This window comes from Culex quinquefasciatus, chromosome 2, assembly GCF_015732765.1.
Source record: "Culex quinquefasciatus strain JHB chromosome 2, VPISU_Cqui_1.0_pri_paternal, whole genome shotgun sequence".
NCBI classification, from domain to species: Eukaryota; Metazoa; Arthropoda; class Insecta; order Diptera; family Culicidae; genus Culex; species Culex quinquefasciatus.
The window spans coordinates 29,182,454-29,198,062 of record NC_051862.1 but is presented as its reverse complement, the minus strand read 5'-3'; the positions used below and the strand labels follow the sequence as shown (position 1 = coordinate 29,198,062).

General features: G+C 36.3%; 2 protein-coding genes across 2 annotated transcripts; one reads left to right on the top strand and one right to left on the bottom strand.

Annotated features, from left to right (window-relative positions):
- Nucleotides 1-469: 469 nt before the first annotated feature.
- On the top strand, nt 470-2,174 carry LOC6047572 (putative tRNA pseudouridine synthase Pus10). Its single transcript, XM_001864579.2, has 2 exons — nt 470-734; nt 793-2,174. Exons 1-2 carry the CDS (start codon nt 612-614, stop codon nt 2,143-2,145), a joined length of 1,476 nt encoding a protein of 491 aa, XP_001864614.2. The 5' UTR covers nt 470-611; the 3' UTR covers nt 2,146-2,174.
- Nucleotides 2,175-10,784: 8,610 nt separating this feature from the next.
- Nucleotides 10,785-12,842, bottom strand: LOC6047571. Its single transcript, XM_038250226.1, has 4 exons — nt 11,678-12,842; nt 11,420-11,615; nt 10,949-11,364; nt 10,785-10,883 (listed from the first exon to the last, which is right to left on the bottom strand). Exons 1-4 carry the CDS (start codon nt 12,749-12,751, stop codon nt 10,785-10,787), a joined length of 1,785 nt encoding a protein of 594 aa, XP_038106154.1. The 5' UTR covers nt 12,752-12,842.
- Nucleotides 12,843-15,609: the final 2,767 nt, after the last annotated feature.

The following is a 15,609-nucleotide window of genomic DNA, read 5'->3' as shown; positions in this document are numbered from 1 at the left end:
AATTTCGATTTTTTTCCAAAAAATCATACTCGGCGGCAAAATGTTTGACCATACTTCTCTATTTCTCAAAAGTTGCGACTATTTTTTCGCCTAAAATATATAAAAAAATCTCGAAATGAATAAAAACCCAACTTTGGGAAATTGAGTTGTTTTAAGTTAATAAAAAATAGGTAAGATGTGTGTATCTTTTTTTTCTGAACAGTCCTCATTGTCCTTGCTCCATACAAAAAAGATTTGACATTTCCAAAAAAGTGTCCACGTGGTTTATGGATAGTCCCAAATCGTTTATTAAAATAATAAGAGAAAATGCCGAAATTAAAATCAAGTCATGATTGTTGGGCTAACAATGCATCCGACCTAATCGACACCATGTCGGTCGAATTTTGCACCGGGGAAGCATTCCAATCAGAAACAGCTGGATTCTGCAGTCACCATCCCACGTGCTCGCTCGAACACTGACTGACGTTTCTCCTGTAAACAACAACAAACTCTTCGTCCAACCGGCTCGTGTTCAACAGTCAACAGCTGATTTTCCCGTTTTTGAGTTTAGATTGCGTGCGTGGATTTTAGTTTATTCAAAATTTAAATTAAATTGGCTAAAGTTTCTAAAAATGCAAGAAGATTTGGAACTCTACCAGTACCTCCGGTCGGTGAGCTGCTGCCAGATTTGCTGTTTGCGATTTCTCAACGGCCGAGCGGATGATTTCCTGAACGTCGATGAAGGACTCAAAAAGGTGGTTCTTTTATTCGAGATATTCAACAGAATTTTGTTACAAATTTGGTAAATTTCAGCGCAACCTAACGTCCAACGAGGAAGAGAACCCCCCGAAAAAGCTGCGCGAAAATCTGTGCGTGGCTTGTCTGGGTCTGTTCGAACCTGCCCGCCTGGACGCCCTGCTCGAACAGGTCCGCAACAGTTCGGACTTCAAAGCGTACGACTGCCAATTCTTCAACAGCTCAATCTCCCTTCCGATCGTGCTGCACCTGCGCCAACTGTCGCTTTGGTTGGCGCTGCTGGAGCGCTTCCCCGCTCGGTACGATCGGAACTCTCCGGCGCCGGATGTGGCCGTCAAGGACGCGCTCAAGGCGATGTTGAACCGGAAGCTGGAGGACGTGCTGGGGAAGCCGTTTTCCGTGCACGGAGTTTCGGTGAATGTGTTCTTCGAGTACGGCGGCGAGGAGGCTGAACTGGGCGTGTTGAAGCAGGTCAAACCGGAAGTGTTTGTCAATCGGAAGGCGAACAAGCACTGCCGGAAGGAGTTTATCACGAGGAACGCGTTTGAGCGGCATTTTACGCCGACGACGGTCTGCTGGGAGCTGTTTCGGAAGCATGTGGCGGTTCCGCCGGCGGTGCAGGACGAAGGGTTGAAGCTGGAGAAGATTAGTTTCAGCGGGCCGACGGTTTTCTTGGCCGGAAGGTACAACAAGATCTCGCGCGAGCTTAGCCAGACGCCTTGGATTTTGGATGGCAAGCGGAAGATGGAAAATAGCGTGCAGGAGATTATGGCGAAGGTTGTGGCGCCGTATTTCGGCGTTGCTGACCAGAGTTTGATCTTTTCCTCAAGCGGAAGGGAAGACGTGGACGTGCGCTGCCTCGGCGAAGGTCGCCCGTTTGTACTGGAGATCCCGTACGCGTTCAAGGACTACCTTAAGGAATCTGCCGCCGAAGAGATGGAGCAAGCGATCGACGCCTCGAAGCTCATTTCCATAAAAGACCTCCAAATGGTCGAGCGTGACGAGCTGGTCCACATCAAGCAAGGTGAAGAGGACAAACGCAAGTTCTACCGAGCTCTCTGCGTCATCGACGAGCCAGTTACAGCAACCACCCTAGCCGCACTCAACATCGCCGAACCGTTCACAATCGAGCAGTGGACGCCGTTACGGGTTCTCCACCGAAGGCCGCTCCTGGCCCGACCACGCACAATCTACTCGGTGAAGGCGTTCGCGAGTCAAGCCAACGAGCGGGTGATCGTCGTGGATGTGGTGACCCAGGCCGGGACGTACATCAAGGAGCTGGTGCACGGGGACTTTGGCCGGACCAAGCCGAGCTTCACGAGCATTATTGGCAGGGCGATTGATATTCACGCGCTCGATGTGATGGCCATTGATTTGGATTGGCCCAAGCGGTTGAGGAGGAAGGAATAAATACGATCGGGTTTGAACGGTTAAAGGTATGTGGAAGTATTTGATAAAGTTTGAGTGATGACCGCCCTTGAAATTGTCTCAAAAACTGACAAATTCTTAAAATAAAAATGGTAATTGGCCTAACATAGCAAAAACAAATTGCTGTTCTACTTTCCGATATAAGCTAAGCACGATGATTGGAAAAAAACGCGGTCAAAACAAGTTACGCATTCTTTTCGCGACTCCGTGGTTTTAGCGCGTTGGACGTTGGCGCTTGATGTTTTAAAAAAATCAGAAAAAAACATAAATTGTTTAATTCTAAAACTACTTAATTCTTTAAATATATACTTAAATTATTTTATTTTTAAATTTTTAATTGTTCAACATTTTTGAAAAATCTTAAGAGATACCTTCTGGTTCGATTCTTTAGGTAGAAATAAGTAACTGTGCAAATTTTGAGCCAAATCGGTTCGCTTCTAATCGTTGAAGTTTGTATGGGAAAAACCGCAAAAATGTTTGAAGAAAAGCAAAACTTTCAAAACTACACCAAAAGGTGGCGTTAAATGAGTCGGATCATTGTCAAGAGTGAGATTCTTGAGTAAAATCTTATGACAAAAACTTTGTCGAAGACCGCAAAACGATCCGAGTGAACCCTGACGAGTTATTAATGATTTAAAGAAGAGCAAGTCTCCACCAAACCAGGAAATGGATTTTACTTATATTTTTTTATTTGTATCAATACTAAAATTTCAAAAGGGCCAATTATTACATATTACGCCCTTTTGGAATGTTAGTCCTGATTGAAACATTTCACAATATTGTTTTCGAAAAGATCGAAAAATTTCACGAAGGTTTCATATTTTAACATTGAAAATCGGACCATTAGTTGCTGAGATATCGACATTACAAAATGAAGGGTTGTTTGGGTGAGACTTGAATTAAATAAATTTTCCTGTTTCTATTTGTTTTTTCCGCTGTAATCTTGAATGTTTCTTAGACGAAATTTTAGGAAATTTTCTGAACTTTTCGAAAAAAATATTTTCTGGAGTGGATAATCATGGACACTATTTTAAAAAGTAAATAAAAACCGGAATTTATCTTTAACTTTGCCGAATTCGGTAAAAAATATCCCTGGAGATGGAGCCACACGTTGCCGTCGTTTCAGGGCTATTTGCAAAGATGGTTTCCGATGTTGATATATATCACACATTTATTTTATATTTATATACTTGTGTTGATAGAAATCACAACCATTGTACTATGTAAAATTGCAAGATATTGATTTTTTTTATTTGCATCTCAATATTCTTGTTTGTAAAATCTGCTTTGAACAGGTTTTAATCTTTTTGATACGTCGTTAGCTTAGGTAGAAATTCATAAAGCACAGCAACGCTTACACAAAACAGTAAGAGAGGCCTCTTCTACACACAAAAAAATATTTCCGAATGTTACATCATTTATGATGTAACACTTATGCACGTCATTAAACATTTAAATTTAAATGCAATTTGATGTAAATTTGCGACAAATTAAACGTAAAAACATGATTTTACGTTTGATTCATCCGTTTACGTCGAATCTCAAGTTTACATCAACTGAGTTTACATGTGATTCATTTTTTCCGTTTCGAGTAAATTCACATATTTTTTTCTGTGTAGGCATTGTGATTTTTTTCGTTTTTTTTTTCAAAATGGGTGTTAGGTTAGGATTTGGTATTTTGATAAATTAGTTTTGTTGCAAGGCACTCAGAATAGTTAGTATTATTTTTTTTTTTAATTTTAGGTTGTTTAATAGTTCCAGACTCCATCTGTGTGTAAGTGAGTTAAGTAATGCTTTCAGAATCTCTGATTTCAATTTATGTGGTATGCTAACCATTCGGAATAGTCAAAAAAATCCATAGAGTCTCGATCAATCAGTAATGAAATGATATCGGACAAAATTCGTTAATCTGTTGAACTAACGGTTTTCGGATTATGGTTGTATCGACCATTGTTGCGAATCGAGGATCTACTGGAGTTTTGACGATCAAATGGAGCCTAACATTTCAAAGGGACACATGGTTTTTGTGAACAGGGATGCATCTCTCTCACTCAAATGACAGTTTACATAATGTATGATAGGGATACACTCTTGTTTGCAGAGCTTCTGTGCCCTAATGAAATGGAAGGCACGAAATCCGTAATAACAGTTCTGCATTTGTGGACAGACAGTCTATCCCTTTCGCTCAAGTGACAGTTCACGTCAAGTAAGAGGGGGATAGACTGCTTGTTTACAAATGCAGATTCGCCCTATTGAACTGTTACTACGGAAATAGTCGTCTTAACAACGAGTGTTCAACTTGTAAAGTATGAACTGTTCAGTTATGTTTATTGGGTTAAAAACAAGGTAAAGGAATGTTTGGCATTTGGGAGTTTGAGATTCAAGTTTCTTTCAGAAAGTTTAGTTTACGTTGTTGATAAATGTTAGTTTTCATCTTTCGGTTTCCAGTTTTTTTTTAAATTTCCTTTAAATTTGAAATACATCATAGGTGTCCTTTGTATAAATCTCCGATTATTTACATTTTCTCATTTAATTAACTAATAATTCAATTTCTTCCGGGCCTTTTTACTTTGAATCATAATTTCAGATTTCCTTTATTCAGTGTTAAACTTAGATTAACGTAACTGCTTAAGTCATCCAAGTTCTTACTACTCACACCTACACTAATTTTCTTTCACCTTCCCCCTCCTGATCCTCTATATCTTCCGGTGGTGTTCATTTGGTATGCAATACTAGTTCGGCCACTACCCTATTTTCCACAAGAAACCGGACTTGGACTGACTTGAGGCCGCGTCCCCCACCTTGCTCCGTAAAACGAAAACGAAAACGAAACTTTGCCGAATTCGGTAAAAAATATGAATGTGTAAATTTTTGATTTTTTATATTTTTAAGTCTTTGAATTTGTTATTTTTTTAATACTTTGCATAAACAATTTTTAAACCTTGGAATATGTTTGGTTTGTTGATCGTTAAATTTGTGATTCTTTGAGTTATTACATTTTATTTTTTTTTGAATTTTCTATGTTTTGTTTTGTTTTGCTATTCATATTTTCATTTTGTTGTATGTTTGTTTGTATTTTTAAAGTTAAATATATTTCTGTTTTTTTTTTATTTTTTTATTTTAAAATTGAAATTGAAAAATGTCTAAGTTTTGGATTTTCTAAATTTCTGTTTCGAAATTTGGATGTTTCTGATTTAAAGGTTTTTATTTTTTTTCTGTCAGACAATTTAATGATAATTGTTGGGCCTCCCTCCCTGTTGCTTTTGAAAGGACTTGAAAGCACCTCAAAATGTGTTATGAAGATCCTGAAATGGTTTGACTTTTTATCGCAGCTTTTGTCAAAAATGAATATTTTTTGAACCTCAATATTCTTTGCAACAGCCTCCAGCACCCTGACTTCCTTGAACAGAGCTCTAGAGTGTTCAAAACTTCAATTTTATATATAAACTAGCGCAAGTATCTGGCCTATACGTCTAGATTAGCTCAGATTTGAGATATGGACTCAGAACGCCGTCCAGAACAAGACTCTGAATGCCCGCCAAAAGTCATTTTTGTAATTTTGTGATTTTTTTTAATGTAATCAAATTAGCCTTTTTTTCAACTCACGATATCTCGGAATTTTCTCAGACCTTAGATTTTTTTTGCAAGGGAAGTAAAGAATTTTAAATTGCAAACAAAATGAACATTTTCAAAAAAAAAAAAAACAAAAATAATTAAATACGCGTACAATTTGAAAACAGTGCTTTTTATTAAAACAAAAAAATGCAATTTTCAATTGTAAATTTTATGCACATAAAACATATTTTTGAAATTTCGATTGACAATATTTTGGATTTATTACCAAAAAAAAAATCTAAAAAATCACAGCTCACTGTGATCCGATTATCCGAAGTTTGATTATCCGAAGGTTTGTATGGAACTTCGGATAATCGAATCACGAACAAAAAAAAAATTCTTTTTTTTTATTTTCTTACTATAAACATCAAATTCGAGTTCTGCGACCAAATTTTAGTCAAATTTGAATCATTGGCTGCCTGTTAAATTTAAAAAATGCATTTTTTCAATATTTCATCATCGCCATTTTAGCCGCCATCTTTGATTTAAAAATTATAAATCACCTTAGAGTAATTTAAGGGTCATACTAAAGCTCAACATTAGAAAATAAGATAGCGAAAAATTTTAATTTTCGTGATTCGATTATCCGAAGTTTTGATTACCCGAAGTGACATTATGCCAAGATTTGGAAAAATTGTATGGAGCCTTGTAAGGAAAAAAAGTTTTAGAATTATTTATATTAGGATGTAACAAAAATGACTTTTTGGCGGGCATTCAGGGGTTTGTTCCGGTGGGCATACTGACCCCAAATCCCAAATATGAGCTTGATTGAACGTAACAGGAGCTGGCGCTCCACCCTTCAATTTTGAATGGGATTTAACCTGTAAAAAAAGATTTTTTCGAAAATGTCAATTTTTGAGGCATTTTGGCCACTGAAGCGTTTGCCAAAAACTTCACTGGCGTGTAGGCCAGATCCTTGCGCATCTTTTGGTATACATAACATTGAAGTTTGGAGCACCCTGGAGCTCAGTACAGACCTTCAAAGATTGGCAATTTTTCGAAAAATCGCCAAAAAGTCATTTTTGTTACATCCTAATTTATATAGCCAAAAATGGCAAAAACCTTCTTGAAACGCAATTCAGTGTTGCACGGTATTATCATGCATATGTATATATCATTAGGGTGTAATATGGTTGTGTGGAAAAAAATAAAGTTGTCCAAATTTAGTGAGCACAGCATTTTTTTAGTTCCTTCTGGGGTCCTAAACAACTCCCCAAAGTTTGGGACCGATTGGTTTAGTCCTCACTTTGCGCAAAGCGATTCAATTTTCCATATAAATTTGTATGGGGAAAATCATTTTTTTGGATTTTGGTATTTATCAAATCCACGTTTCATGCTATATCAAAACCGGACTCATATTCGGATGCTCTAGAATGTCCTCTACAACTTTCCCGAAGAGAGTATGGTGCTAGCTTGCCCCTAAAAAAAGATACAACGTGTTCAAAACTCGTCTAAAACGTGTTTTTTGCTCGAAAATCACGTTTTAGACGAGTTTTGAGGACGCTATATCTTCTTTCAGGAGCAAGATAGCACCATACTCTCTTCGGCAAAGTTGTAGAGGACATTCTAGAGCATCCGAATATGAGTCCGGTTTTGATATAGCATGAAACGTGGATTTGATAAATACCAAAATCCAAAAAAATGATTTTCCCCATACAAATTTATATGGAAAATTGAATCGCTTTGCGCAAAGTGAGGACTAAACCAATCGGTCCCAAACTTTGGGGAGTTGTTTAGGACCCCAAAAGGAACTGAAAAAGTGCTGTGCTGGAAAATCGATTTTGATATTACGCCCTAATATATCATGCATATGTATATGTACTGCCATCGCATCATCTGTCCACTCTCGTTCCAGAAGCCTGCTTGGATCGGAGGATCCGAAATATTCTTTTTTCGGCTTATATCAATAAAAAAAATATACAAAACATACGTTTTTCAAAAGCTTTTCAAAATTTCCGAGCTGACTTTTAGCCGCGCTGCCAAACCAAAAAGTCGGGATCCTCCCTTTTTATCTGCTGCTTTTCTACTATTTTTTTTTTCATTCCTCGATTGTGTTCCAATGAACTTTTGAATGAAATCTGATGTAATTGATGTGACCGGATATAAAAAAAAATACACACATAAGAACATCCAGCCTAGCTGGGGGAAAGGTATCCGTTTTTGGGACAATCGACGTCTGTCTGTCTGCGAGTGACATCGCTCGCCCTCTTCTCAAAACTAACCGAATTAAGGGGGAAGGTCGGCCTTGTTGTGTGACTTTTAGATCGGACAAGGGCACGGACATTTGGGAGGGAAGAAGAAAAAAACCGATGATGATGAACTAGCATTTTTCTCGGTCGGAAGTTTTTCCTCCTCTCCTTTGACCGAGGAGAGTATTATCCGCCTCTTTGCCGGGGTTTTTAGTTTGGTGAGTGATTTACCGAAGGACAATAACTGCAAGTAATCAATTTCGGAAGTAATTTCTGTAAATGGACTTTTTTTTTGGGATTTTGTTTGGTGTCGAGTCGGGAAAAGTGGGATAGTCTCTGGTCTTTCTTGAAATGATACGGTGAGATGTAGGGAATAGAGATTTGTAAACAAGGTGATGATTTATGATTTGTGTTGTTTTTTATTATTATACTAAATTCCATACTCAATATTTTTGAAACATTGTACAATTAAAGTATTTTAAGGAACAAATAAAACTTAAGTTTTAGGCCAAACTCGTAAAAAAAACTGGTAAAATTTTGAGTGCTTCCATTTTCGAAGATTTTTTTTTCAAAATGAGTTTTTTATTTTAGTATTTCTAAAATTTTTACAATATTTTGGGATTTTTTTTAATTTTTTATGTAGACTTGTTCGTAAACAGTTTTCGATTTGTACTTCTTGGTAGAATAATTTATATTTATTGGGGTTCTGGAAAAGTCAGGATTTTAAAGGCGAGATTTAATTATCTATATCTTTGACACTACCCAGTGAGAATTTTGACTTCGATCCTGGCTCGCAATCGAGAAAAAATATTCACATTTTTCAGAAGTAGGTATATGGATTTCGAAATAATTGCGGTATTTACTCCACTAGAAATCATTGACGAACGTTTCATAGAAAATGAGAACCCCGATGTTCAATAAATATTCAAAAATGGATCTAGGATTGACAGAAATAAAAATTATAGGAGCGGCCGTGGCTGACTGGTTACGGTGTTCGCTTTCTAAGCGAATGGTCCTGGGTTCGATTCCCATCTGCTCCCAACGAGAAAGTATAGGAAATATTAATCTTGAAACTCTGAACATGGACGAAAAAATCAAAGTCGCCCGAGTCGGGGTTCGATCCCCCGTCCTTTGGATTGGTAAGCAAAAATGCAAACCACTAGGCCATCACGGCTTGGTGAGCGACGTCTGGAATTAGGAATACTGTTACTATCAAAATATATACGCGCTGGGTCCTTGTCCATTTGACAAGGGTTCGGAAGTTCTAAATAACGTTTGAACCCGATTGGTGCAAACGTTCTTCAGGGCGGGGCTTGTCGATAAAAGCTGAAGTACCTCGCGCTCGGCTAGCCAGCGTAGAAATGGGTCACCGAAGCTCGGCAGAGCTAACACCTTCCAAATGCCTATGCGAGTTATTTGCATGTATAGAATGTAGATCTAAAAATACATGGAAACAACTCAATTTGTAAGAAGCGACCGCGTGGTCCCGTTTGGTTGGTTGCACACACACACACAGGATTGACAGAAATAAAAATTATTTATTATTCTAAAATTTTAAAATTCTAAAATTCTAAAATTCTAAAATTCTAAAATTCTAAAATTCTAAAATTCTAAAACTCTAAAATTCTAAAATTCTAAAATTCTAAAATTCTAAAATTCTAAAATTCTAAAATTCTAAAATTCTAAAATTCTAAAATTCTAAAATTCTAAAATTCTAAAATTCTAAAATTCTAAAATTCTAAAATTCTAAAATTCTAAAATTCTAAAATTCTAAAATTCTAAAATTCTAAAATTCTAAAATTCTAAAATTCTAAAATTCTAAAATTCTAAAATTCTAAAATTCTAAAATTCTAAAATTCTAAAATTCTAAAATTCTAAAATTCTAAAATTCTAAAATTCTAAAATTCTAAAATTCTAAAATTCTAAAATTCTAAAATTCTAAAATTCTAAAATTCTAAAATTCTAAAATTCTAAAATTCTAAAATTCTAAAATTCTAAAATTCTAAAATTCTAAAATTCTAAAATTCTAAAATTCTAAAATTCTAAAATTCTAAAATTCTAAAATTCTAAAATTCTAAAATTCTAAAATTCTAAAATTCTAAAATTCTAAAATTCTAAAATTCTAAAATTCTAAAATTCTAAAATTCTAAAATTCTAAAATTCTAAAATTCTAAAATTCTAAAATTCTAAAATTCTAAAATTCTAAAATTCTAAAATTCTAAAATTCTAAAATTCTAAAATTCTAAAATTCTAAAATTCTAAAATTCTAAAATTCTAAAATTCTAAAATTTAAAATTCTAAAATTCTAAAATTCTAAAATTCTAAAATTTAAAATTCTAAAATTCTAAAATTCTAAAATTCTAAAATTCTAAAATTCTAAAATTCTAAAATTCTAAAATTCTAAAATTCTAAAATTCTAAAATTCTAAAATTCTAAAATTCTAAAATTCTAAAATTCTAAAATTCTAAAATTCTAAAATTCTAAAATTCTAAAATTCTAAAATTCTAAAATTCTAAAATTCTAAAATTCTAAAATTCTAAAATTCTAAAATTCTAAAATTCTAAAATTCTAAAATTCTAAAATTCTAAAATTCTAAAATTCTAAAATTCTAAAATTCTAAAATTCTCAAATTCTCAAATTCTAAAATTCTAAAACTCTAAAATTATTAAATCCAAACATTTTAAGGTTTGATGGTTTTTTCCTATGATAAAATATATTCACACTTAATGTAAATGAAATTCATGGTTATTTTTAAGTTACAATTCAATCTTTTAAATGTAAATTATTTGAGTACATTTTGTTGCTTCCGAAATTTCCTCAATTACTTTTAATAATATGCAGCACTTTGCAAAGATTCTCCGACGGTTTGGCGGAACGAATTCGTCGCTCCAGCGACTCAAAGTCCACCATCTCCAGCTGCGATTCCCCGAAAATTAGAAAAAAACATTAAATACCCACCTAGAACTCGACCTCAAACTAACCTCATTGCACGGGTCCAGCTCGCGATCCTGCGTAATGATAAACCGCTCCGCAAACGCCACAATCCCACACCAGGACCGGAAGTCGATCGGAATCTCCTGGTAGTACTCGTAGTTCAGCTCCAGCAGCTCGCGAATCTCGAAGATTTTCTCGGGCGTGCCGTGGAAGCCGAGCGCCTCGTGCATCGCCTTGTCAAAGTTGGCCATCGGGATGAGGCGCGTCACGTCCGCCAGCAGGTTCTTGAACGTTTCCAGCTGGACGGGCGTTTCCGTCTCCGGGATGGAGTCGTTCTCGTTGAACTCTTGGTTTGGTTTGCCGTCGTCGGAGGGCAGGTTCCGGCAGAAGATCCGATGGAACAGCTTCTTGCGATCGTCACAGAGGACGACGTGCCGCTTCAGGTACTCGATCGGGGTCATTGCTGGAAGGTTTTGATGTTAGTATTTAGATTAGGTTACGAATGTTAGTATCGATACTGGAAAGGGTTCGCGTGTCCATCGGGAGTTCGAAGCGGGCCGACGATCGCGAGTACTTGCGCGGCAGGTTGATCCACTTCTCGTGGTCGATGTCGTGGATGTCCAGCGTCTCCTCCAGCTGCTTGACGGCTCGCGACTGGAAGTCCAGCTTGTCGGTGGTTGCCGTTCGGAACGCTTCTCGCATGGCTCGTGCTTTCTGAAAGGGGGTTGGTTAAGCTATTCGGATACCGGTTCCAAAGGGGAACACAGGAAACGTACGTAACGCTCAAAGACGGACTCGACGATGTCGATGTTGAGTCCACGGCGGAGCAGACACAGCGCTTCGTCGTCCAGGAAGCACTCGATGTACTCGATCTGTTCCTCGACGCTGGCCCTCGGAGGCGACTCGGCCCCGGAACTGAGCAGACTGCGACCGGTTGGCACCAGCGACGGACGGGCCGAGTAGTTGGGCGAGTCCGGATCGATGGTGGCCACCGCGGTCTCCGGGTCCTGGTTGGGCGTGAAGCTGATCGTCTGGGGCAGCTGTTTGGACTTTTTGCGTCGTTTGCCGCGTCGCCTTGGGGGATCCTCCTCACCGTCCTCCATCGCGTTGATACAGGTCATCGGGGTTGGTTTGCCTTGGCGGTCCTCCTTGTCCGATTCGGCGCCGTCTCCCCCGAGGACACGCTCGTCCACCGTTTCCGGTATCTGGCTGTGGTGCTGCATCCACGAGGGATCCTGCAGCTGGCTTGGGGACAGCTCGGACGACGCGTTCCAGTACAAAGTTTCCTGGCTGTGACTTCGCCGTAGGTCCAGGATCAGTTGCTTCCGTTCTTGCAGGTTCTGCGTTTGCGGTTCCGGCGTGACACAGCGCCGGGTCAGATGGGACCCACCGACGACGCTCGCCCGGGTTCGTCCGCTAGCTACGGTCGGTGTTGGTGTCAGTGGCCGCGAGTCGGTGTCCGTGTAGCGCCGGAAGAACTCCTCCGGCACGTGATCCGGCAGATCCGAATCCTTGGACATCATCCGCTTGCTGCCATCGGGTTGCTTTCCCGAACCGTGGCCTTGGCCGCCCATCAGCAGCTTCTCGCTGTGGACGGTCCGGGCATCGGTAATCCAGGCGTCCTTAGCTAACCGGACGACGTTTTTCAACTCCTGGGCGGCCGGATGGTTGCACAGAACGGAACATCCCTTGGAGTACGGGTTGTAGAGGCCCCCGAATGGCCGCAGCGCTAAGGGGACCTGGCGGGTGATCGCACATGGCGCCAGGACGGCCGGGTCGAACTCCTTCCGCGGCCGGACGATGTGCTTCCGAGGGCTCGCGATCAGACCGGTTTTCGTGGAGATGTTCATTTCTTTCAAAAGTCCGCAAATTTCGGACTGCAATATCGTTCGTTGAAGACCGGAAGAAAAACGGAATCGATTTATTGCCGACTTTTGGAACGTATCGAAGCAGGCCACGTTACCGGGGTAGCGTGCCCCATGGTAACGGTTGTCATACCACGACCTGCTGTGTTCGTGTTTTGTGCACATCTGTTGCATCGTGTTTTGAGGAAGGAATAAACAAAATCAACAAGTTTGTTTACTTTCATGCATTTATTCAGCCAACAACAATATATCAAATAAATTAGATATAAATTTCAGAATTTTAGAATTTTAGAATTTTAGAATTTTAGAATTTTAGAATTTTAGAATTTTAAAATTTTAAAATTTTAGAATTTTTGAATTTTATAATTGAGCAGTTCTCTAGGATTTCGGTCATTCGATTTTTTTTGTATTTTTTAATCCGACTGAAACTTTTTTGGTGCCTTCGGTATGCCCAAAGAAGCCATTTTGCATCATTAGTTTGTCCATATAATTTTCCATACAAATTCGGCAGCTGTCCATACAAAAATGATGTATGAAAATTCAAAAATCTGTATCTTTTGAAGGAATTTTTGATCGATTTGGTGTCTTCGGCAAAGTTGTAGGTATGGATACGGACTACACTGGAAAAAATAATACACGGTAAAAAAATTTGGTGATTTTTATTTAACTTTTATCACTAAAACTTGATTTACAAAAAAACACTATTTTTAATTTTTTTTATTTTTTGATATGTTTTAGAAGGCATAAAATGCCAACTTTTCAGAAATTTCCAGGTTGTGCAAAAAATCACTGACCGAGTTATGAATTTTTTAATCAATACTGATTTTTTCAAAAAATCGAAATTTTGGTCGTAAAAATTTTTCAACTTCATTTTTCGATGTAAAATCAAAATATAAACAACAATAAATTTGCAATCAAAAAGTACTTTACTGAAATTTTGATAAAGTGCACCGTTTTCAAGTTATAGCCATATTTAAGTGACTTTTTTGAAAATAGTCGCAGTTTTTCATTTTTTTAAATTAGTGCACATGTTTGCCCAGTTTTGAAAAAAATATTTTTGAAAAGCTGAGAAAATTCTCTATATTTTGCTTATTTGGACTTTGTTGATACGACCTTTAGTTGCTGAGATATTGCAATGCAAAGGTTTAAAAACAGGAAAATTGATGTTTTCTAAGTTTCACCCAAACAACCCACCATTTTGTAAAGTCGATATCTCAGCAACTAATGGTTCGATTTACAATATTTAACTATGAAACACTCGTGAAATTTTCCGATCTTTTCGAAAAAAATATTTTAAAAATTTTCAAATCAAGACTAACATTTTAAAAGGGCGTAATATTGAATGTTTAGCCTTTTTGAAGTGTTAGTCTTGATTTGAAAATTCCAAAAATATTTTTTTCGAAAAGATCGGAAAATTTCACAATTGTTTCATATATTAACATTGAAAATCGGACCATTAGTTGCTGAGATATTGACGATAGAAAATGGTGGGTTGTTTGGGTGAAACTTAGAAAACATCAATTTTCCTGTTTTTAAACCTTTGCATTGCAATATCTCAGCAACTAAAGGTCGTATCAACATAGTCCGAATAAGCAAAATATAGAGAATTTTCTCAGCTTTTCAAAATATTTTTTCAAAACTGGGCAAACATGTGCACTAATTTAAAACTGCGACTATTTTCGTCTATAACAAAACGGTGCACTTTATCAAAATTTCAGTAAAGTACTTTTGATTGCAAATTTGATTTTACATCGAAAATGAAGTTGAAAATTTTACGACCAAAATTTCGATTTTTTGAAAAAATCAGTATTGATTAAAAAATTCATAACTCGGTCAGTGATTTTTTGCACAACCTGGAAATTTCTGAAAAGTTGGCATTTTATGCCTTCTAAAACATATCAAAAAATAAAAAAATTTAAAATAGTGTTTTTTTTGCAATTCAAGTTTTAGTGACAAAAAGAGAAATTAAAAATCACCAAATTTTTTTTACCGTGTATCATTTTTTTCAGTGTAGTCCATATCCATACCTACAACTTTGCCGAAGACACCAAATCGATCAAAAAATTCCTTCAAAGATTCAGATTTTTGAATTTTCACATATTATTTTTGTATGGACAGCTGCCAAATTTGTATGGAAAATTATATGGACAAACTAATGATGCAAAATGGCTTCTTTGGGCATACCGAAGGCACCAAAAAAGTTTCAGCCGGATTAAAAAATACAAAAATTAAAATTGAAGAAAAAAGACCGATTTCGTAGAGATTTGCTCAATTGTAGAATTTTGGAATTTTAGAATTTAAGAATTTTAGAATTTTAGAATTTTAGAATTTTAGAATTTTAGAATTTTAGAATTTTAGAATTTTAGAATTTTAGAATTTTAGAATTTTAGAATTTTAGAATTTTAGAATTTTAGAATTTTAGAATTTTAGAATTTTAGAATTTTAGAATTTTAGAATTTTAGAATTTTAGAATTTTAGAATTTTAGAATTTTAGAATTTTAGAATTTTAGAATTTTAAATTTTAGAATTTTAGAATTTTAGAATTTTAGAATTTTAGAATTTTAGAATTTTAGAATTTTAAATTTTAAATTTTAGAATTTTAGAATTTTAAATTTTAGAATTTTAAATTTTAGAATTTTAGAATTTTAAATTTTAGAATTTTAGAATTTTAGAATTTTAGAATTTTAGAATTTTAAATTTTAGAATTTTAGAATTTTAGAATTTTAGAATTTTAAATTTTAGAATTTTAGAATTTTAGAATTTTAAAATTTTAGAATTTTAGAATTTTAGAATTTTAGAATTTTAGAATTTTAGAATTTTAGAATTTTAGAATTTTAAATTTT

What these genes read in the sequence shown, in the direction of transcription:
- LOC6047572 (XM_001864579.2), top strand. Translation starts at nt 612, where the DNA reads ATGCAAGAAGATTTGGAACTCTACCAGTACCTCCGGTCGGTGAGCTGC. An exon ending in TCGATGAAGGACTCAAAAAG is followed by an intron (nt 735 to 792) that starts GTGGTTCTTTTA and finishes GGTAAATTTCAG; the next exon opens with CGCAACCTAACGTCCAACGA.
- LOC6047571 (XM_038250226.1), bottom strand. Translation starts at nt 12,751, where the DNA reads ATGAACATCTCCACGAAAACCGGTCTGATCGCGAGCCCTCGGAAGCAC. An exon ending in AGTCCGTCTTTGAGCGTTAC is followed by an intron (nt 11,616 to 11,677) that starts GTACGTTTCCTG and finishes ACCCCCTTTCAG; the next exon opens with AAAGCACGAGCCATGCGAGA. An exon ending in GGACACGCGAACCCTTTCCA is followed by an intron (nt 11,365 to 11,419) that starts GTATCGATACTA and finishes AAAACCTTCCAG; the next exon opens with CAATGACCCCGATCGAGTAC.